Raw genomic sequence first — 24,078 nt, forward strand, 5'->3', positions numbered from 1 at the left:
AGGCCCGCTTAAAGTGGTTCTGGAGATAGCAGGAAGAGCAGAAACTGCAACAACTTTTTTTCTGGAAACAAATTCATTCGTGTAGTTTTAGGAACTGCTAAGAAATACTGCACGAAGCACTAGGTAATTTCAAAACAGCAGTATCAACTGTTAGTGATGAATGTTTAGTAGCTCTGTTATATAAATAATTTTAAATGTTGTTAGTGCGATCGAACAAATTGTGATTGAAAGAGCAATGCTATTTTGATCGATAGTAGGGGGTGTGCAAGTAGTTATATCACTACTGCTCTACAAAGGCGTAAAGATATATGTCTATCCGCTTTAAAAACACACCTGTCGTAAAAAAATAGCATCATCTCATGAGCCATACATTGTAGAGGTTCTTTTTTGTGCCGAACATCATTATTATTATTATTATTATTATTATTATTATTATTATTTTTTTTTTACAAACTATTCCAAATTAAAAAAGAAACGTTGCTCTACGACTAATGTCCCCAAGATAATGCTGTTTTTTTTGCAGCTGGTGCGTTTTTGAAGCATATTCGCTATATAAATTGCTGCTAGCGACCTTAAGTAGTTCCAAGCGGGGTGAGCTCTCGAAAAAATCATAAAACTCTGTATATAATGACTCTGTACATAGTGACATTCGTTTGCACTCATGATACGATTCGTCTATTTTAACTTGGGATGAAACAGATGTATGCATTATAAATAATTTCGAAGACGAATATTTATTTGTCAAAAAAATTCAATTAAAATTAAAAAAAAAAACTTATTTCAGCTTCTAAGTTACTTCAAGTAACTATTTTATACAAAAAATTTGTAGAAAAAAAGCAGCTACAACGTGCCTATTCCCATCGTTGTACTACTAAAGATGTAACAGTTGTTCTATTTATTTATGCCGTCAAAAAGCACCTACTTTTTTAACGAGTTTCTAAATAATGTAATCTGTTAAAATCAACAAAATAAAAAGTGCAGTTAATAAAGTAACTCTTTAAGAAAAGAATCTTATAAAAATCATTGGTTTAAGTAGTTTAAAAAAAATAATAGCGGTGTTACAAAAGCACCTTTATTCTAAACAAAAGACTTTCTATAATCATTAGTAATTATAAGCAATTCCATTAAGTTCCGGCCACTAGGCGCGTGCGACGCATTTTTTCAGTGAAGGACGCTCTGTTCAACTGGCTCACAGAGAAAGATAAGGTACTAAAAAAAAATATCAATATAGGTAAATCGATAGATTTTGATCTGCTCTTTTCAATGGTGTAATCAGTTTTGGGATTAAAGATCTTTTTTATTGAGAAAATAACGATTGAAGTTTGAAGCGTTACTGCGGAAAACTGCTTTTTTTCAAATTTTTTTCTGGTACCATTCGAAAAAGCAAGTCTTGAACTACAATTTCTTACATTTTCAAGTTTGGAGGGTAAATGGCAAACGGGTGGCAAACAATCAATGACCGTGGCGCGTGTGGTTGAATGCCACCTCGTGCCCAGCGCCGCGCATCAGCTGCACTGCATGTGGATACTACATTACATTTGATAATTTTTTTACTAGAGTTTCTATCAAAAAAGTTGATAACTCAATAATATTGTAAAAATATTTATTTCTCATTTCTTACAGCTGTATTCACAAACAAACTTATAGATGAATATGAAAATGAAACACTACATGTTTTTGATCTTTTTTGCTGATTTACTGGCAACTTTTTTTGGCTTCGATCAAGAATTAGTAGGCATAGGTTTACTTTTAGTACTTTTTTGTAATTTAGAAGAATCAGTACACAATGGATTTTTTTTTTACCTTATGAATTGGAGGAAATATTTGAAATGATTTTAAAGCTGAAAATTCTCTTAATTCTAGTTGCTTAGATTTTACAACAGGCTTTATGCAATGATAAGATTGTGTAACCGGAACCGTTACTGCTGATTTAAATATTTCTTTTAGTTGTCCGTGAGCAATCAAATAGTCTTCTTTTGAGGTATAGAATCAGATAATATCTTTACAGTTTCTCTTGGCCCAGTCATAAAGATTTTGAGGTGTTAAAATTCTATCATTTAAAACCATTCTCAAACTAGCTCGACAAGCATTACTTTTGACTGCAGAGCCCCTATACCGTCACAAGCATTTTTACCGTTTGCTGTAGCATGAAAACGCCACTCTATTTTAACAGAAAAGTCGTCCAACAAAATCGATTAAAATTTTTTGTATGCAATGTACGGCTACCGTGTCATGAATCAAATTATCTGAGAAAATTGCAATACTTTTATACTGTAACTTTCAATCTGATTATTTACAACAATTTACAATTGTTGCTAAACTGCATCGATTGTTATTGTAATTAAAAGACTGCGCCGCGTCTTGAGTAACAAATGTGTAATTTTAAGAGAAATCTAAAGAAATCAAAAACTGTCCTGATATTAATGATTTTTTTGCGTATTTATAGTAAGCAGATTGTAATTTTGAGATAAATGAATTACTTTTTAGCTTAATTAAATAAGACAATAAATCGTTTATAAAAGTCTCGTAAGTTTTAATGTGAGTTTGTAATGTTGATTTAACAGTACTTGATACTTAATTTTGTCAATCGAAGCATTTTGCATTAAATGTATTAAATTAAACTTAAGCTGATCAATCCCAGATCAGTTTTTACATTTATTTTAGTAATAGTTAGGTATTTTCTCTTTGCAAACGATTAGTAATATACAGTCCTTATAGTTAGTAATCAGACCAGACGTTCGACTTGAAACATCTAGGCCACTAAGCATAAGCTTGACATTTTGATGGTAAATGCATACACAACCGTATGTGTGCCACTTGCACCAGCTAGTACATAATATTGTAAGCGCAATGTAGCAAATTTGCTAAAACCAATTTTAATTTTAGGGTTCTCATCTTTAAATTTAACATAGAACTCTTTAAGACTGTATTAAATGAATCTTTTTTGAAAGTAACTTTTACTGCCATCTTCATTTTTTACACTTTTAGTGTCTTTCATTCTAGGCATTATTCTGCTATTTTCGTCATTTTCAAAGTGATTTTTTACTTTTTCAAGGAGATCGTTGGGCAAAGTTTTATAATCAGTTTTAAAAGTATCATGATTTTCGACACGTCTAGATTGTTCCACTGACCATCATGAAGAATTAAAAAAATTTTCAGTTTGACAAACGCTCCACGTTGCGGGCAATAATTTGAAAAATAGCGTTTTTTCAGTTTTGTAATACTTCGATCAAGTAATTTTAGTTTCAAATTTTTTATTTAAAAAAATCAGGTGAAGGAAAATAATCTTTCAACATTTTCTTTCTACATGTATCGCAAATCAGGGCACTCTAGGATAGTGTAGAAAAGAATTTTTGTATACTCTCAGGGGCAGATTGTAGATTTCTCGAGTGTACGACGTTACCTTCATAAGGCTCAAAACATTTTTGAACGACATTTTTTGAAAGTTTTGCACTTTGGTGAATCGGGCGTCAAAATTCAGAAAATTGTTTTTCAATTATCAAAAAAGCATAAAGAGAAAAAATATAAATTTAAAAAAGTAAGACAATAGTCATAAGACCTAGCCATGAACAAAGAAAACCAGAACAGACTCGAACGATTAGACAAAATCATCACAAAATTTCTATGTCGAAAAAGTGAATTTCTGTTAGCGATCACGAAATTATATACTCTTTCAAATAGCTCTATGAAGTAACTGTCACTTTAGTTAATACACGATTTTTAAGAAGCTTCTTACTCGATTTCATACATTGACATAGATTCCGATCTATCTGCCGTGGCTTCTCCGAGTTTCTAAAGGATGTCATTTTTCACCGAAGGTGTAGTTCGTCTTTCTTTAAATATTCACTGCATTTTGTCTTCAAAAAGTACATCGTCTACATAAATAAGACGAAGTAATTTCAACAGATTATCCTAAGTTCGACAAAGTACTTAATACTTACGGATTTTGGGATATATTATGAAATTATAAGAGCTTGATCAAGGTTAGGTATTCATCACAAAAATTAACGGTGCAAAGAATTTCTGGGCCACGCACTTTGTTGAAAATGTCATATTTACGCACGAACAAGACAAAACAGTCGTCGAAAACCTAACTTTCAAAATGATGAATACACAATGAACCTTACTAAATTAGCTCTAGTTGACTACTGCAAAGCACGAAGAAAAATACTTATACCTCTAACTCATAGAGCAGCCGATGTGCGGTGAAGGCGTGAGATGACGTTCAACCGCAAGCGTTACGGTTTTTTTTACGGTGATTTTTGATTGTTCATCTTTTCGTTTGCCTTTTTCCCTCCCAACTTGTAAATTTAAGGGATTGTAGTTTAATACTTGCTCTTTCGAATGGTGATAAAAAAAAATTTTTAATCTCAAAACCGACTGCACTATTAAAAAGAGCAGATTAAAATCTACCGATTAACCTATGTTAATATTTTTTTTAAGTACCTTCTTTCCCTCTGTGAGCGAGTTAAACAGAGCGTCCTCCACTGAAAAAATGCGTCTCCCACGCCTAGTGGCCCGAAATCAATGGAATTGTTCTTAATATCGATTAAAAATTTTGAGCATTTATGAATGCCATAAGGACATACAACATTAACTTTCTGTAGATATATTATGACTAACTTTACAAAAACCATTTTGTAGATTTGTTGAGTATTTTGTAGTTTTCTGTAAATTAATTTTTTTAAGTAAAACTTTGAGGTCATCAGAAGATCGGCACAACGTATTGTTACTTAGCTTTGATGATCATATTACAATGAGTCTAATGCATAATTGAACATAAAAAAAATTTTGTTTGTTTTTGACGATTTGACTATAATAAAGCTATTTGGAACATAAACAGATGCAAATACCTTAGATATTTTTGAATGTTTCCTTTAGATCAGTATAATTTTATTTGTCGTATGAAACACGTACAATTAAAAAAAAGGTTGTTTTAGCTTACTTTAATGCTAAATTTCTTGAAAATTATATTTATTTCTAATTACTGCCACATTTCATAATATTTTGACGTGAAAAAATTACCATACATCCTGTAGGTGTTATGTTATAATGCTACTGAAACTTTGTTACGATAGCTTGTATCATTTTGCCTAAAGAATTCTAGAAAATGCTGTCTTTTGAGCTAGTGCAGGTTTAATGCTCCAAAACTTCTAGTCTACTTACAGATGGTTAAATGAGAACATAAAAGTTATAAAATTGTATATAGAATTATATAAGTTTTAAATAAATATATTATAAACATATTTATTGAATTTTTTTACTATTACCTTGTATGTATGTGCATATTATGTTTGTCAGTAGCTTTAACCATCGTTCATCATTGTATCGCAAGCACGCCACGCGACACAAATGACTAGTAGTGAGTCAAGAAAATAGGTAAAGTCAAAACCACAAACTTAGTGCTAGCTCGAAAAATGGTATTTTCTTGAATTTTTTGAAAAATACCTAATGAAATTGAAAAAAGTTGAGTGAAGTTTTATAGTTGAAAATTGCTTTAAGGCACAAACAAGTACTGTAAAATGGGATTTATCATAAAAGAAAAAGTCATAAATGGATATAAAGTTCGATTTTATACTTGCTAAGTACGACCTCAATCATTATAAGTTTACAATCTATCGAGGCTGCCTTGCTCTGCTGATACTCATTTTCACAAAACCTCGCTTTGCTTTTCAAGCCGTTTATTCTGTTGCTCCCTTCGAGTATATTTTTAATTGTCCATCTAAGAAATGGGAGTAAGCGACATGATTTTATGTATCATACAGAATTTATACGTTAAAGTGTGGTTGGTAGGTTATATACAGTGTAGGATATGTCTCGTTCTATTCAATGAATATTATTAAATGACGGTGCTTAGTCTTTATTCAAGTGTCTTAGCCTATATTGCTATTTTAGAGGTCTACTAGATATACCTTACAGATAAATCTAGTTGCAGCTGTTTTATTAACATCTTTAAAAAAGTTAAAAGGTAGTAAATATACTAAAACCAAATGTAATCAGCAATTCTCCCCAAGTATTTAGGCATTCAACGGAAATCGAACAGAACCTTAAAAAATGTATTCAAAATTCTTAAAAAATAAACCTAATCCTGACCTGCATTTATTTTATAAAATGATTTATATTCTGTGTATTTTTATTCTTTTAGTTCCTAAATATTAATATATTACATTGCACCACAAAGATTGAGTATGGAAATTTATTTACCATAATTAGTTACACCTTGTATTACTAGCCGTTGAGCCTATAACTATAATATTTTGGCTAAAAATATAGTTTTATTTTTATATAAATTCAAAAGCTTAGACTGTGCCATGAAATATGATTTATGAAAATTATATCCTGATAATCTATCTACAGTGAACAATTGTCTGGTATACCTATGTCATAGGCTGGTTGATAAAGCCTCAAAAAATAGTCGTAGGCAATTATCTGTGACTACAATAAAAATTGTTAGAATCGCTTCGTATTGTGATTAGATTTTTGGCTAAGTTACAGAGAAAAAAAGAGCGAGAATCACCATTTGGAATGCCAATTTTGCAACAATATTAATTCTTACATTTTTTTATGGAAATTCCTCAAAATTTTGAATTTTCTACCTCTTATGGAAATTTTGAACCACACGCAACGATTTTTGTCTAACATTAAAAATGTCGCCACAAAACGATTATTAAGTAAACAATTAATTACATGTTAGACAAAAATCGTTGTGCGTGTTTGAAGATTTTTAAATGTAAGGAATTTTTATTGAAAAATGTTAAAATAAATAATGTTGCAAAATTAAAATTTATGATCGCAGTTTTTGCACTTTTTTTCTCTATAACTTCGCAAAAAATATGTTTTTGACAATCTTATCAGCATCGATAAATAGATAATTAGATAATGAACAAGTTACCTTTATTCGAAGAAAAAAATGCTGTCTGTGTTCACTAATTTGTTACATAACAAATAAAGCTGGTATAATTATGCGCTAAAACTATTTTGATCGCAATACAAAGCGATTCCAACGATTTTCGTCGTAGTTGCAGAAAATTTCTGATTACATACTTAATTTACCCATCTGTGACTGAAGATCTAGGCTATAATTATATAAAATTACATATTGAACCTCACATTTGAGTATAGACATGACATGGTACTCATTTAACATGAGAGATACATTATTGATTCTTTGCATGTCACAATTTTTTTATTACATGTTAAATACATCTCGAACTTTTGAAGTTTAAAACAATCTCATAAATTACGTCATAACCATTTGTACCTTCAAAAATTCTAATTAACTGGCTTATTAACTTCTTGTTGTTTCTACAGGGTGTGGCAACATGTAGATTGTATGGGCATTGATCGTACTAATATCCCAGACGAATATTTATGTGAAGAATGTCGACCACGTCGGGTGGATCGAGCTCGTGCGCGAGCCTTACAAATGCGGAAACGAGAAGAACTTTTGAATTCAGATACGTCATCAGATAGCTCATCATATTACTCTACTGATACAGATGTTTCTTGTGATGTTACCAAAAATTGTCAACATTCGATAACATATCAATCCGTTCGGAAAAAAAAATCTGATTTGTTAATTTTTTGTCAAACTGGAACTGGTCGAATCAAAAATAGCACCAAGAATTTGAATAAACAAAAAAAAAGTAATAATAGTCTGCAATTGGCTTCTATATCTAGTAATAAAAAAGAGGCATCTGATACTTCGGTTCCAACATTTTTGTCATCAAATACCAGCACAACAATTTCAGCGACAGAGAATGCGGATTCAGTTTCTACTCAAGTAATAAGGCAACGACGAGAATTATCGAAAAAAAGTTCAAAAAAGTACAAAACTTTGGGAGATGATAGAAAAAGTAATGTCCAAAAATGTATGGATTCCAATACAATGCCGGTCAAGTGGACTGACACGTATGAAGAAGCTGTTACAAATCATTACAGTCCTGAACTAAGAGCAAAAATATCAGGTGTTAAGATCAATGGGACCATGAATGAATTGAAGCAATCTAATGTTCAAACTATAACGGAAAAGTGCTGTGTAGATAAACAGTCTCACAATGTAAAGGTTGGTATTTTTTTTTGTACTAAAATTCTACTAAGTTAATTGATACTACTTTTATGCAAAACAAAACATTAAAAATCAAATTCAGAATAATTAGAATAATAAAAGTTGTCACTTTGTTTCCAAATGTAAAAAAATAGAAGATAAAAAATTTTGTCAATTATAAGTTAATAGAAAATTTTTTTTGTATTGTTATTAGGGAAAGTAGAAAATTTACAGTACTTTGCAGATATAAAATTCAGATAATGTCATGGGGCATTGCAATTACCAAGAATTTAGTTTTACTCTTTACTTATTTATACATATTGCTCTATTTAATTCAAATACGTATTAGTAAATATGAAACATGAAAATACTTTTTTATTATAAGTGCACTACCCAATTTAAAAGACAATTCGCTGTTGTTAGTATTGAAAAGTTATTCAAGTTATTCGTTTATTTTTGAGGTACATGAGTCATAAAAAAAATCGATAGATCTTAATAAAAATTTATTGTGTTTTAATTTAAGTAAGAATACACGTCCTGTCAAAATATGAGATGATTCCTGTGTCTCATATCAGAGATATTTAAATCTAAAGTCAGTGTTTTTTCTGTATTATGTATGGCGTCTTATGGAAAGGTAGGTTGTGTTCGTCACTGTTTTAAATTTATCTTGGAAGAAAATTTAGACATATTGTCAAAAAACTAGCATGTTATTGCTTAACATTTCAAGATTATTTTATTCAAATTTAGAAAAGATCTTGTGTCTGGTTGTTGAGTTATTTGCATCTAAAGTAAAAATAAATGCAGAAAATAAATCTGTAATTTTCGTTGTACATAGAGACAGTTGGTAGTAAAAAGCGGGCAAATTTAAATAAAGCTGATCATTTACAAAGGAAATATGTAACCATTTCAAATAATAGCAGTATGGTTTTTATGTTTATTCGTTTTCAACATAATTCACAGCTACAGTAGAAGAAGTTAATGATATAAATGAATGTTCAAAATTTTACTATGAAGAAAAGTGTTTGATTAATTTGTCTATATTCTTCGAATTTTTGGTTACTTTTGCAGATCACCCATTGTTTTCTGATAAAAATTTGCGAAACATATCAACACCTTTCGTATCATTAATATCTTTTAATTTTACAGTATCTCTATTGTTTTGTACTTTTAGCGACGTGGAACACCATGCCATACAATTGTCATGGTTACCAAAAAGATGATCACGAATTAACTTACTTGTTTTGGCCAAATTTATAGAATTTCGAGTGTTAACAACTCTAGCAGAATATTTTTTATGCAGTTCACTCATAGATAATAGATATATGTGCACACGTATGTGTGTCAAGCAGTTGAGCCAACTTCATTCAATAAACTACTTTAACGTCGGTAGAATTTTTTTTTAATATAATCAGTTCTTAAACAGATGGCGTTACCTATCATGACCCATGTACCTTAAACTTACAACATTCATGTAAATTGTATTACATCTGAAGTTCTAAGTGAAGGGCGAAACTCGTAGATTCGTTCTACAAACAAATAAATTAAATTTTGGTATGTCACAGACCAGTCGTCGGACCAAAGGCCTTATTTGCTTTTACTTACTGTAAAATCGTTGACTCGTCGTTGTGGTGTTTAGTTTCACCGAATGGTATGTATAGAGTGGCGTTAGTGTGTCATACGCCGAGCTGGCGTTGACCTACTGTTTGAATCTTAACTTATTTCTATAATCGTTAGTCAGTTGCTGCTTGCGCGCACGTTGTCGCAAAATCTTACAAGGTTGACCGCAACGATGATTTTAATCCTTCACGAGAGTACTCGTGGCGATGATGATTATGAGGCTGCTACTTTTAACATTGAAACCCAAGTCCAAGGTACTTTCTTTCTTGTTCCTCTTTTACTTTTTAGGTGAGTCTACAGTGCACTGGTTTGCTTGAGCTTTTCTTACACAGCTTAGTCACCGAATTAAGTCTTACATTTGCTTAAAATGCACGTTTTTAAATCGCAGTGTAATCACCGAATTAAGTATTACACTCGCTTAAAAGACGAAACAGAACTTACTCTTCAACTTCTATAGTTACTTTAGAGTACTTAATGAAAGAGAAAAGGTGAGTAGTAGTATGAGCAAGGAGTTTTTATACTCTTGCATTTAAGGAGGACACGTTAGGTTAGGGATCCGAGTGACCAATCGGAGCTTAACCTAATTACTCTCGATTGACACGAGCACAGTCGTGGTACAATAATAACACAGTAATTGATGCCTGAAGCTGTCGATCTCTCAGATTTCATATTAAGTACAAGTTGCTGTCAAAATTGTATACGATATTTGTTTTAGATATACGCAGTGAAAAATTTTTAATTTGTTAATTGTTCTCATTCTTGGATAAAGTAGTGCGAACTGATGTTGTAAGATGAGCGCTTAATAATATTTTTGGGAGATTTCACGCGTAGTTTGAGTTTTGCAACGGTAGCTCGTTTCAAAAGAAGTAAGTTATACGTCATGCGATTGCGGAAGCAGGTATACAGCTTGATGTTTAAAGATCGCTGAGCATTCACTTTTTATGATTTTAGAACATAAATATGGCTTGTAAAGTGATTAATATCAAGTACATGACATAAGATGTAACAATTGCATTAACATTGCAAGTAGATTCTACAAAAGTTTTACTTTGATTGTAACTCATTAATCGCAATTGTTGCCCTACATTGTTAAATGATGTTGAATGAAATTAATCGATTGTTTGGGGGTGGGGGCAAGATAGAAATAATATCTCAAAACGAGAGTGTTTTTTTAAAGTTTGTATTTATTAGTCATAACGTTTCGCTGGTCTGCTATACCACCTTGATCTGGCTACATAAAACAAAAAACAAATAAAAGATCAACAATAAACATACTGCATGAAAAATTCAAAGTACACTTGTTCAATCGCACGACAGAAAAACTGTAAGTTTTTGACCTGAGGAACAAAAAAATTATTTCGGGACAATGTCGTTCATTTGCCAATGCTCTACCAGTATTAAATGATGTTATGGTAACAGCACTGTCCAACTTAGCCAGTGCGCAACGGGGGTTATTGGGTTATTGCCAAAAATTTGGCATTTAGTTGAAAAGGTGAAAGGGGTTACAGGCGGAGCAAGAGGTGATATGTATGAATATATGAAAAATTACTTTCCCGCTGCGTCGTGTACGAGAATTGGCCATGTGACATATAAATCAATGTTTAAATAACGTTTTCTGTATTTAAGCTATGTTGCAATGGTTTTTTGCAAAATTTTTACTATAAATTTATTTCGTATTTCGTACAGTTGGTTGTGGATGGTTAGTGATTGAATTTTCTAAATTTTAATAAAGAATTTTAACAGTTTAAAAGTGCTAAATCAGAGAAGTGGAAATAAATTCTGTTTGAAGAATTACGAAACAAGATCAAGACGTTTCAAATGACATACGATAATTCTAAATGATTTGAGGAAAATTGACATAACGTGAATGACAAATCGCAGGTACAGACGCTTTTAAATTATCTATATAAAGTTAGTTTGAGATAAACTTGACAATTTAAAATAAACACAAAAAGATGCATTTAAGTGTGTACCGCACGGTGATATGAACTAGACACAAAAAAAAAGAAAGGTATAAGAATTAATGTTTGTCGTAAAAAAATTTTTATCTCATAACTACTTAGAGTTTTATTTATCTATTTGTTTAAATTGTATTTGAATGATAACATTGTAAGGAAATAATAACTGTATTAAAAAGGTATGTAAAGGGTTTGTGAAGACCTTAAAACAGACGTTATAAAGCGTTCATTAGGCATTATTGGAGTCCTTGTAATATCTAACTTACAAATGCACATAAGAGGATTGACGAGCGTAGTGACCAGGGAGGGGGGGGGCAAAGCCTCTAGTAAGTATACGTACTAATGCCAGGTTATGATTTGTATAGTAATAAATGATTATTTTTATGTAAAATGACAGAAGAAACTTATGGTTGACATCTAAAAAGCACCTATAAAGCAAAACTTTTAGTGTACATCATTTTAAATAATAGGAACACTAGGTTTTTATGACAAATAAAATTTTTTTTTTATTCAATTTATAAAAATAAATGTGAAAAAAAATAAAAATTCTTTTTCCGAAAACTTATGAATTTTTTTCTCTGATATGTAAATTGAGTACGAAGAGCAACATAAAAGTTAAAAAATGCATGATAATAGAACTAACAACACCTAAAGAAAACATGCTGTTATGGTGGGTTTCGTAAAGACAATTTTTTAATTTGATGTCATTTTTTAAGACATTTCTAGTGCCATAGTGCTGTTTTTTTAGTTCAAACAATTTATCATTCGTTAAAAGATTTGGATATAAATAACAGAAATCATAAATTTTGTTATATAAATAGAATTCTTAAACTGGAAGATAAATTTTGTCACTCATTTAATGTATCAAAACCTACAACAGATGATTTATATCAACATACACTGTAGACAGGTCATTCTATCAATAAAATGTTTATACATCGTTTATTGTATGAAATGAAACCAAAAAAATATTTTTAAAGTTACATGTACGTTCTTCCTTTGGTACTGGCTTGGTCGAAACACTTGATCTTTCTGGTGCCAACGGGGAATCCGCCATACATTCGTATCGTGCTTCAATGCATTAATGCACTTGGCTTCAATGCTTGATTTAAAATAGCTTAAATGTTCTACTATTATTTGCTTCAATGCATCGCGTTGATTATTATTTCAAATACATTACCATTTTGGCTTAGATGCATATTTGTTATCGCTTAAGCGCTTACTTTTTCTTTCTTTGCTATTCGCTTACTTTTGTACGCCTTTATTCAAATATCATGTTTTGGTTGATTGTAGTGATTTGTGTGCATTATTGAAAGATTTGTATTATTAAGTTCGCTACATTAAAGCCTTGGTACTTGAACGAAATCCCGTCTCTCTCGTTTCTTTGAATTTTGGCGTATTTGCATGCAACTATCATTTCATTTTCAGCTTTCAGCGAACGTCTAGGGAAGCATCGGATGGCGGTGGAGCTCTCTCTCGCTTGTTCCGGTTCTGCAATAACGCCAAGGTCGTAAGTGCAAGGACAGGAATATCATATTATTCCGGGCCTCCTCGATCTATGGCTTAGCCACAGTGACGAGTACCTGGTCCTCATCCTTTATCCTCCCTAATCACTCAGTGTTCCATTTAGCTGAGGAAAGTGATATCCGCACAGTGCGTGCTAGTATTTTTAAATACGTAGATAATTCGTAATATATATAATCATGACACCCATTGCTTCAACGCACGCATGCAGAAAAATTTTTCTCCCTTGTCATCTTGACTCTCCCTTGCAGGCAAAGTCCCACATTATTTGTTTCATTCGTTCTCAAAGAACTTCGTGACGCGAAAAGAAACGTCACAAACTGTAATTATAAATGGTCCTAAATAATCATGCAAAAATATTTTTTAAGTATACCTGATATTATTATTTGATTTTTTAATGAAAAAAATGTATCCATGGCTTGGACTGGTATTGCATCCTTTCAACTTCCAGAGAGTGAGACGAGCAATATACTTCACTGTTCAACTATAGATTCAACGAATAGTGAAACTATCTCGTAAGGATCAGAATAAAAAAAAGTCACAAGAAGTGCATTTAATTGCATGGAATGAGACTTCTACGATTTACAAAAAAGCTTTGAAAATGTAAGATTTTATCAAATATACAATATACGGTAATTAGGTAGTGGAGCCAGTAGCCGCTACCGTAAGAGAAAATACGTTGTTAAAAATTCTAAATTCATGAAAAGATGATATTTGTTTTTGTAACTTACAATTTTGTATAAGTAAGTACGTGATAAAGCTAAAATAAAAATTGTTGATTGATCCAGTTTTTTTTGTAAAAAATCGATGAAATAAAAAATTGAAGGACCCAGTAGCCGCTAATGACGTCTTGGCTGGGAGCAGTTTAAGCCAATGGATAAAACTCAGTAGTCGCTAGTTATTGAATTGAGCTTATAAAATAGTGTAAAGTAATAATATTTACTTAAGTACTTGCTTATGTCTGTAATTAAATTCTCTTACAAGTCTTTATAACGAAATTTTGAAATATTTGCATCGTTTATTTCACGGTTATTACTTTATTTGTGATTGAAAAGTTAGGTTAGGTTAGGTTATTGTTTTGTTACGATTTTCATCATTCTAGCTTTTTTTATCAGATTTATCGATTACAAAAACAACTTCAACAAAGCAATATTCATTGTACATTCAAAATATAAAATTATACAATAAACAGTAGTGATTCCAGTCGTCTGTGAGTATTATTTACTACTGCTCCATGAGTCGAAAATCATACCCAGTAGCCGATAGTCAATTAATACTAATTATATGTGATGTAACGTGATAAGACATAATAACAAAATCCAAGTAATCAATACTATTTGAGCCTCAAAACGTAGAGAAAAATCGTTTTACTTGCGTTACAATGATAACCGATTTCTTAGCGGCGACGCTAAGAAAGACCAGACTGGACACGTACTATGAGACACCTCTACTAAATTATTTTTTTTTATCCGTAAAACTTCATAGGCATAAGCGTCTCTCCTTGAAACAGTTGTTGTTCAATAATTGTCGTTGATTAATAATTTTTTTCCTGGTCTCAAATATCTTTGAAAATCCTATACTATCGTGCTTTTTAATAATTAGCGACTACTGGGTCAGTAGTGACTACTGGGTCAACTACCTTACACAAGAGTTACCGTGATCTATTTACATGAAAATTTTCTTTAGTATAAAATTAATAGTTCAAGTGGAAGTTTTTTTTTGTAATCAAAGCATGATCATCAAATAACTAGTATGTATGTTCAAGTTTTGTATTTTAGAGTTGATTGTGAATATATGCTTATAAAACAAACGAATGTAGAAATTATTATTCTCAATTTAAAATAAAAAAAAGCTTAATACTCCAAAAAATCTAAAAACAAACGATACTTGTGCCAGAATATTTCAACAAAAAAATTCGTTTTGACAATTATTTTCAAGATAATAATGTACATGATAATTGGCGAATAATACAAATAATGCATTCATTGATATAACTGTTTTTTTTGTATGATCCTTAACCACTAAATAGTTAACAGGTAGAGAAAAAGCGAGAGATAGAGAAAATTAATAGCCTAGAGCGCTCTTCTTTTATCCCTTTCGCGTTGCTATTTAAAACAATTTTCTAATAGTCAGTCTTTATTGGTACCGGAAAAACGTACGACGAAGAAATAAAGATTTTCTTATGAAGAGAGTGTATCTCTTTTTTTGTTAAAGTTTCTCACGTGATAATTAATTTATAAGTCAGACATATACAATTAAATTTACAATAAAAGGCTATATACAATATACTGATATTCCTTCTTCTCACTTACTCCTCCTCTCCATCTTCTTGCTCTCTTCATTCTTTCCTCCTGCTTCTTTCTTCAGTGAACTCTTCTTTCCGTTCATCATACCTAAACCACTTATCGTCGACCATCATCTTCATATACCCAATTTTTGTATTCTTTCCTTTATTTCTCTGCTGTTTTGACTTATTTAAAATAGTTCTATGAATCTCTCTTTCTTTCCCTGTTAAATTGCTGTCTATGTTAACTCTTCTTCATATGTTTTTTATTTGTCATTACTTTTTCTTTCATTTATTTGTTTAACAATCTTACCACAACTATCTTCCGCACATTTTGCCATTTTGTCATTTTCAGATTCTTGTCGATACCACAGTTTTCTTCTTGACCAGCTTTTCCTCGTTGATCCATCAGAAATCCTCTTTAACGACATTAATTAATAATGTAGGAAACTTTCTTTTCGATACCTTTAGGAATAAATCATTTTCTCTAGTGTCAGTCTTCCAGAAATCTTCCTTATCACCCCCTCTCTTCGTTAACCTCTCTTCTTCTTTATCTACCGCTTTTTTTGGATAGGGACCTTAATTATCTACTTCTCAGCTTGTCCCTTTTATCGACCTCTTTCGCAAGTCGCCGCTTCTTCTTTCCTATACTTTACTAACCTCACTTTTCTCTTGCACTTCACTGCATTTTTTACTTTTTACATTTCACCACCACTACTTTAAGACTCATTTCCTGTCCTCTTGTCACTCGTTTTTCCGCTCACTATCACCTTCTTTTATTATTTACCTTCTTCTCTACTTGCTACTCTTTATCTTTTACGTGTACCGTTCCCATTCCACTGATACGACCTCACTAATCTCACTTTATCCTTTTAATTTCTTATATTTATTTATTTTATACGTTCTCCTCTGCTATTCCTCCACTTTTTTCACTTATTCGTACTTTTATTTATTTTCTTTTATTTTTGTTTTAATAGCTTCTTAATACTCTATTCTCTGGAGCGCTTACTCGACACGTCCGCTCTCTCTCTCGCATCCACAACGTAACTGACTGTCTTTTTATATTTAAACTTTTTATTCTCCCTCACACCCTTAACAACAGGGTATGGGCCCAGTATACGTGGTTTAAGCAGGTGGGCAAGTGTGTGAAAACGTTTGGTGAACTTGTATTCTCTGTGCGTGCTCGTACATTACGCTTAGTATGGCGCTTGGTGGGAAACACAAGAGAGTAAATGGACTACTCGCAGACAGTGCTAATGTAAAACTGTGAAACATCAAAAGCAATGCTAGACAAGCTCAATGCGATCGATAAACAGAAAAGTGTAACAAATAAAATGACCGCGCATGAACGCTTTTCACAGTACCGCATGGACCCAAATGACTCCGTGGTACAGCACATTGCAAAAGGTGAGAACCTTGCTCAAATTTTGAAAGAAACGGGTGAAACTGTTAGCCACGCCGCGACCATGACATAAATCCTCGGAAGCCTGCCACACAAGTTCCGCAATTTCCGTCAAGCATGGCTTTCTCTCGACGAAGAAAGACAAACAATCGAGAATTTTACGGCCAGACTTATCGATGAAGATACATCTCTCATCGAAATTGATAAATACGAGAAAGCCTTTGCAGCCATGAAAGTCGAAGAGAAAAATAACCACAAGAAAAATAAGAAAGCGAAATCCAACATCACGTGCTACAACTCTATTAAAAAAGGGCACTTTGCTAAAGAGTGCCGTTCCAAGATAAAGGACAGTAAAGAAAAAAATAATGAAGTACTAAATAAAAAAATAAAGTACTAAAACTGCGAAAATCACTCTATGGGCTAAAACAAGCCCCTCGCTGCTGGAAGCAAAAGTTTCATAGCATTATGACCACACTTGGATTTAAGCAGCTGCACGCAAACAAATGCGCTTACAATAGAACTGTTTTCAGTTCAGATTTAATCGTATTTCTGTATGTCGATGACGGGCTAGTCATGGGCAGGTCAGCAGATGCCGTGAAAAAGCTTGATAACGAGCTGAAGAAGAACTTCGAACTAACCGTCGGCGATCCTGACTGCTTCCTTGGCATAACCATCGTAAGAAACAATGACGGTTCAATTTTCATTCACCAAAAGAATTACGCCAACCAAGTAATCAAGAAATTTAACATGGAAAAAGCGAAATCAGTGTCAATGTTAGCTAATTCTCATTCATCACTGCACAGAGCAACGAACTCGGAGGATCTACTCGAAAACGTGCCTTATAAGGGATCTGTTGGCTCGCTGACATATTTCTCGACAGCTACACGCCCAGATATATCATATGCAGAGGGAACTGTCAGCAAGTACTATGAAAAACACACCAATGCACACTGGACCGCACTAAAAAGGATCATTAGATACTTGACTGGAACCAAGAACTACGGTATCCTACTAAAGAAAGGAACGCAGCTACAGTTAAACGGCTTCTCCGACTCTGACTACGCTAGAGACCTAGACACCAGGAGATACACGACAGGCTACGTATTCCAATGAAACAACAGTGCAATAACATGGAGCAGTCAACGACAGCCCACCGTAGCCCTATTTACCAGCGAGGCAGAATATTCGGCTGCTGCCTCTGCTGTAAAGGAGTGTATCTGGTTGCGCCAATTCACGAGAGATAAGGGTGAATCAACACTGAAACCCACAACCTTATACATGGACAATCAGGGCTCTATCAGCATGACAAAGAACCCCGTTTATCACAAACGCACCAAACACACTGACATTTGTTATCACTTCATCCGAGAAAACTACGGAAAAGCAGAAATCAATCCAGTCTACGTAGCAAGCGAGAACCAGGTTGCTGACTTGTTAATGAAAGCTTTAAGTCGTGATCAATTCCAAGCCCTACGCATAAAGATGGGCATAACCCAGACTGAAGAAATTAAAGCAGACTAACTATGTAATCTGCTCTTACGAATGTATCTTTTTTCTTTTTAAATAATGTTTTTTTTAGCGTAGAGTACTCAAATAGTGGGAGTGTTGTCGCGCCACCTAGCAGAGTCAGTCACCATCCGACCACTGTTAAGTGCACTGTTCTGTCTAACTGTACTTTTTTTTACTTTTGTTCAATAAACTGTCTTTTTATATTAAACATTTTTATTCTTCCTCACACCCTTAACAACAATATGAAAATCTGTGAAGTGATCTGAATGGACTGTATCTAAGAGACTACCTGTTTTGAATTGTTTTAATTAAAGAATTAAAAACTAAACATTGATTGAATCATCCATATTATTCAAATAATTATTTTTACTTGACTAAAAAGAACAAATAAAGCTCACAAGATGAATCCTAAGAGACCTACAAATAACATTAAAATAAAACGGTTAAGACCATACTTCAAATAAGTTCGGTCATAATAAATTAGCATCGCTTGTGTGTTCTTCGAATCTTAGTTTATTCCAAAAAAAAAAAAAAAAAAAAAATTACTATTATTAATTAAATAAATTAAATATAAATAAACAAGAAAAAAAATAAATAAAAATGCCCGGAAATAGTGAAGAAAACTCGTCATTGGACGACTCTCTTATACAGCAGTTTTTAAATGATTAACAAGGATTAAGTAAAACTTATTCATTAATGTGCATATATCAAGCATCTCAACACATACCTTTTTATGACGGATACTCGACTTCCTAATAAAACTTTTTACAAAATGTAGAAAATGGACGAACTTTAATAACAGCCGCTCAAGAACCTATGTACCTTCGCACAGTTATTCCTAGTCTCAGGCATTCGAGAGAGTTTAGTAGCTTTTACTTTTGCATTAATTGATCAGTTAAAAAAACATCCAAAACAAGAATTTTCACCAACCAAATCGTATTATGAATACATGGCAGAACTTCCAAATACTACAATAAAACAAAGCAAAACAGTTAAAAATTTTTATCATAAAATAATTTATCTTACAGAAACTACCTTAACAGCCCTTTTGACTGAATTGAGTGATGACAAACTCAAGACAACGCAAAAATCACAACTTGAAAAATTAGCACTACAAACGTTTATTAATGGTTTACCTGACTTGTGGAAATCAACTATCGCACTTTCGAAACCCAAAGATATCCATGAAGCTTTAGAAGCTGCTTCACTTACTGAACGCACTTGTTCACCCGTATACAATCAGGCAAAGTACGTTTACAAGGCCGTACCCACGACCTCTACTTCTACGACTCCTGAATCTTTGGTACCAAACGTTACCGAAATTCCTGTTCCTATCTCTACTCAGTTGGACCACCAAAAAAATACGTCACATTTGATGACCCATTGACCCACAATAGAAAATTCTATCCCACATACCTACGATAAAAATGATGTCAAGATGACTTAACCAAAATTCGACGAGTATGGTCGAAAAATTGTACATCCCGCAATTAGCTACGCACCTCAACGACGATCAAGTACTACACCACCAAGCTGTACACCACCACCACCCTGGAATAATCAACCTAATCACTATTCCAACCCTCCAAATTTCCAAGAATTTTCATATTTTTAACCACCACCCTTTCATCCACCTTACTATCCACAAATGTATTATCCTTATCCTCATACTCAAGGCTATACTTACCATCAACAAGCTCTATTTCCATACTACAACCAAAAACAATACCAAAATTCTAATCAAAAACGACACCGAGACTCTTGCTCTAACTCTCCAAAAAACGAGAAAACTAGGCTCGCTGGTTGGACGTGACTGTGAGTTTAAATCCGATGACGCGTCCGAAATCAATAATAGCTATAAAATTTACAGAGCCTTCCGAGCAAGAACAATAGAAAATTTACCAGCAGTTGTAGTAAATGTCATCAGTTATAACGCATTAAGGAACGGCACAAAAATAAATTGTGATTATACTATTGAATTAGTAGGAGTAGCTCCACAGCGAATACATACTCTAGGTACCGTAACGGTAAATTTATTCGATACAAATCACGAATTTTACGGTATAAGTCCAGAATCGCCAATAAATAATGTATGTTTTTTAGGAGATCCGTTCTTTTTACAAGAAAACGCTAGAATCGCTTATGGATTAAATGTATTGATAGTGGGAAGCAGGCCAATTAAACCTATACCTTTTCTATACTGAGATGATAAAATCAACTTTAAAAAATTAATTAAAAAACAAGAAAAACCTGTACGACTGAAAACAAAACAGAATTTCGAATCAACTTTTGAAAAATTTATTTTTCTATTTTACGATGAAGATAAAATACCCACACTTCCACGCAATACTATTTATTATAATTCTCAAGGATTTAAAGTAAATAAAAACAGAAGTTATAATCTACCAGCTAGAAAAAGAGTAGCTATTAAATTACCGACTAGAAACAAGATCACCGACCATGCTTATCTTCGTAGAGTTACTACTTTACCCGGAGTGTATATAGGCGAGGCGATAGTAGATTGCAAAGAAGGTTACTGTTATATAATAGCTATAAACACAAGAGATGAGCTGACAAAAATAGAAATACCCGTGCAAGAACTTAAGCCTCCTGATATCATGGGATCTGAAGACTTTTTTGATACTGACTTCGAAGAAAACGATTTAAATGATATAAAATATTGCATTAAATTTATAATGGAATAGCTAAAAAGACCTCATTACTCAAAGGCTAGTCTATCAGAAATAAGAATAATTGTAGAAAAATACGCTTACTTATTTTACATTCCAGGCGACCCGGCTGCGGCTCCTCGTACTTCTATTATAAAAAATAAAATACCTACGATAGACGACCGTCCGGTATATGTCAAACAATACTGTTACTCCTTATCGTTACACCAAGAAATAAAAACTCAAATAAAAAAATTATTAGCAGACGGTACAATCATAAAATCAAACAGCCCTTACAGTAGTCCTCTCTGGATAGTACCCAAGGAAAAAGGACCTGATAGAACGAAAAGATACATATTAGTAATGGATTACCGTAAACTAAACGAAAAAATTATCCCTGATGCTAATCCACTACGAAACATTACTGAAATATTAGAGCGAATCGGAGGTTAAAATTGTTTCTCTGTTTTTTATCTAGCCAGTGGATTCCAATAAATAGAAGTTGACCCTGCAGATAGACATAAAACTACTTTTATCACACCTAACAGTCATAATAAATATATAGGAGTATCATTTCGACTATGCAATCCACCTGAAACATTTTAACGACTAATAGACGTAATTTTGTCAGGACTGCAAGGCATTAAATTATTTATATTTCTTGATGGCATAAGACTATGTTCAAAAACTTTAAAAGATCATGTGACAAAAATTACTCATTTATTTGAAAAACTTGTGAAATCAAAGTTAAAATTACAACCTGAAAAATGTGAATTGTTAATGCTGGAAGTAATTTATTTAGGACATACAATAGAAAGCTACGGTGTCAAACCAGATTAATAAAAAATTAGAAGCTGTTAAAAATTTTTTGAAACTAAGAAATCAAACGGATGTTAAACAATTTTTAGGATTAGCGAACTATTACCGTCGTTTTGTAAAAAATTTTGCGGAAATTGCAGAGCCTTCAACGTCCTTGTTAAGGAAAGGTAAGAAATTGGAGTGGACAGATACTCAGCAAAAAAGCTTTAAAGAGTTAAGGAAAATATGAAAGTATTATGCAAAGCACCTGTGTTAGCTTGCGTTGATTCAAATAAGCCATTTATATTAACAACAAACAAATCTAATATCGCTATTGGGGCTGTATTAAGCCAAGGAGAACCAGGAAAAGACCGCTCAATCGCGTAAATGTCAAAAATTCTAAATAAGGCTGAAAGGAATTATTCTACAACGGAAAAAATGCTTATTAGTAGTTGTGGCAGTCCAATATTTTTGACATTACTTATAAGGCAAGAGATTTACGATTTACGAAGATTATGAACCACTATCCTGGATTGAGTCTATCAAAGATCCTATGAGTGGGCTAAATAGATGGAGAGCAAGACTTCGAGGTTATAGCTATACTTATAAGTGCAAACCTGGTAGACTTAATACAAACGCGAACGCCTTATCAAGAAATCCAACAGAGTGGAATGAAGGCAAAAGTGATAAAGATAATTCTTCGGACGAAGAAATATCATTAAAAGCTTGTTTGCTACCTATAAAACCTAAACCAACTCAAACTTCGACAGCTCACCAAAATATGTCAAAAACCAATCAATCTCATTCCGATACCATTAAAAGCATACAATCAGCACCTAAAATTAATTTTAAAAAAACCTACAGATACACTATTAAAAGTACTTTTGGGTATAGAAGGTGGATAAGGTAATTTAAATGCACCTACAATAGTGGGAAGATCGTTAGACGAAAGTTAGACGAAGAAAAGAAACACCAAGAGCTCAAAGAAAAGACTCATCATCCAAACCCGACACCACGTCTACTTCACAGTTTAGTGACCCACAATCCGACGAGCCAATACCATTACAAGAACGATCATTTATGCCAAGCTTAATAAAGGCACTTGCAGAAGAGACCCCTCAGACTATAATGGAAAAGTCAAGTGACGAAAATTCGTAAATTAGTGAAATTAAAGAAATGATAAGAAAAATGTACGTTTTTCACGAAGACGAACTTATATTCCAATAAAACCCAGTACATCCCGAGCCAATGACGTTAATCAAAAATCTGTAACATTTCAACAAGTTAAAAACTTTACTTCTTCTGATAAGGAAACTTTAAGTTGAACTACAATGAAACTAAAATTTTAATCTACTTTTCGACACTCTGTACATGATCAGGTAAACTATAAAAAAAAAAAAAACAAAGAGCAGTTATCGAATTAAAAAAATAATACTTACAGTTATAAAGATTGCGACAAAAAAAGATTTAGTGAAGAATGGAATCAAAACTCATTACGGTGGGATAGTTACGATAAGAAAAGTGAAATACCAAGTAACAGCGTTCTTGGAGAAATACAATCTTTACCTACATCTCCTACCGAACGATATGACGGCAGTTACTTAAATCAAAAACAAATAAATTCACTTCCATTATTACCTCGAAATTCAATCTCTCCTACTATAGTAAATGAATGGATCGGTAAAACAATAAAAGAATTTATTGCAAACGGAAATTCCATAAGAGCAAAATCTCCAATTAAACTACACAGAAATAGTCCTACCAAAAATAAATTACAAAACTCTAATGATGAACTATACAGAAAAAGTTTATTACCTATAGAACAAAATAGTAATGAATAAAAAGACGACAACCCTTCTCAATCAAAAAACAGAAAATAAAACTGATTACGATACCAAGAAAACTTCCAATCAAAATATTTCACTGCAAGCAAGCCATACAGCAGCGTTAGAACCCATACCGCAAAATTGGAACTTGGCTCGTAGCGAGAAAGTAACGAGAAACATAAATCCCGTTGGAAATTCATCTAGTATAACTTATAAAACAAATAAATTAACATTTTTAATTACATTCATTTTGTTTCTAAAACTGTAGATTTAAAATTTATAAACAATAGACTACCGTCAGATATAGGAGCTATATCAAAAGAAAAATTATTAGATGTTCAACCAAAATTAGAAGACGTTATTACTACGAAAAACCGAAATCGCTTCATAATTTGACTAGTCGTAAACAAAAACTTTACCGATAAAATAAAATCTAGCATTTTA

The 24,078-nt window shown here is 32.6% G+C and overlaps 1 protein-coding gene across 7 annotated transcripts in view; it reads left to right on the forward strand.

The window, feature by feature from the left end:
• Window positions 1–24,078, forward strand: part of upSET (SET domain-containing protein upSET) — a 485,572-nt gene that overhangs the window by 252,633 nt on the left and 208,861 nt on the right. For all 7 annotated transcript variants that reach the window (XM_089595068.1, XM_089595072.1, XM_089595071.1 and 4 more), the window contains one exon: window positions 7,312–8,065. In XM_089595068.1, the coding sequence (XP_089451194.1) occupies window positions 7,312–8,065 (754 nt within the window). The remainder of the gene's footprint in view (window positions 1–7,311; window positions 8,066–24,078) is intronic.

Source organism: Copidosoma floridanum, unplaced genomic scaffold, assembly GCF_036245765.1.
Source record: "Copidosoma floridanum isolate Cflo_tuat_1 unplaced genomic scaffold, Cflo_Japanese_pri ptg000024l, whole genome shotgun sequence".
Taxonomy (NCBI): domain Eukaryota; kingdom Metazoa; phylum Arthropoda; class Insecta; order Hymenoptera; family Encyrtidae; genus Copidosoma; species Copidosoma floridanum.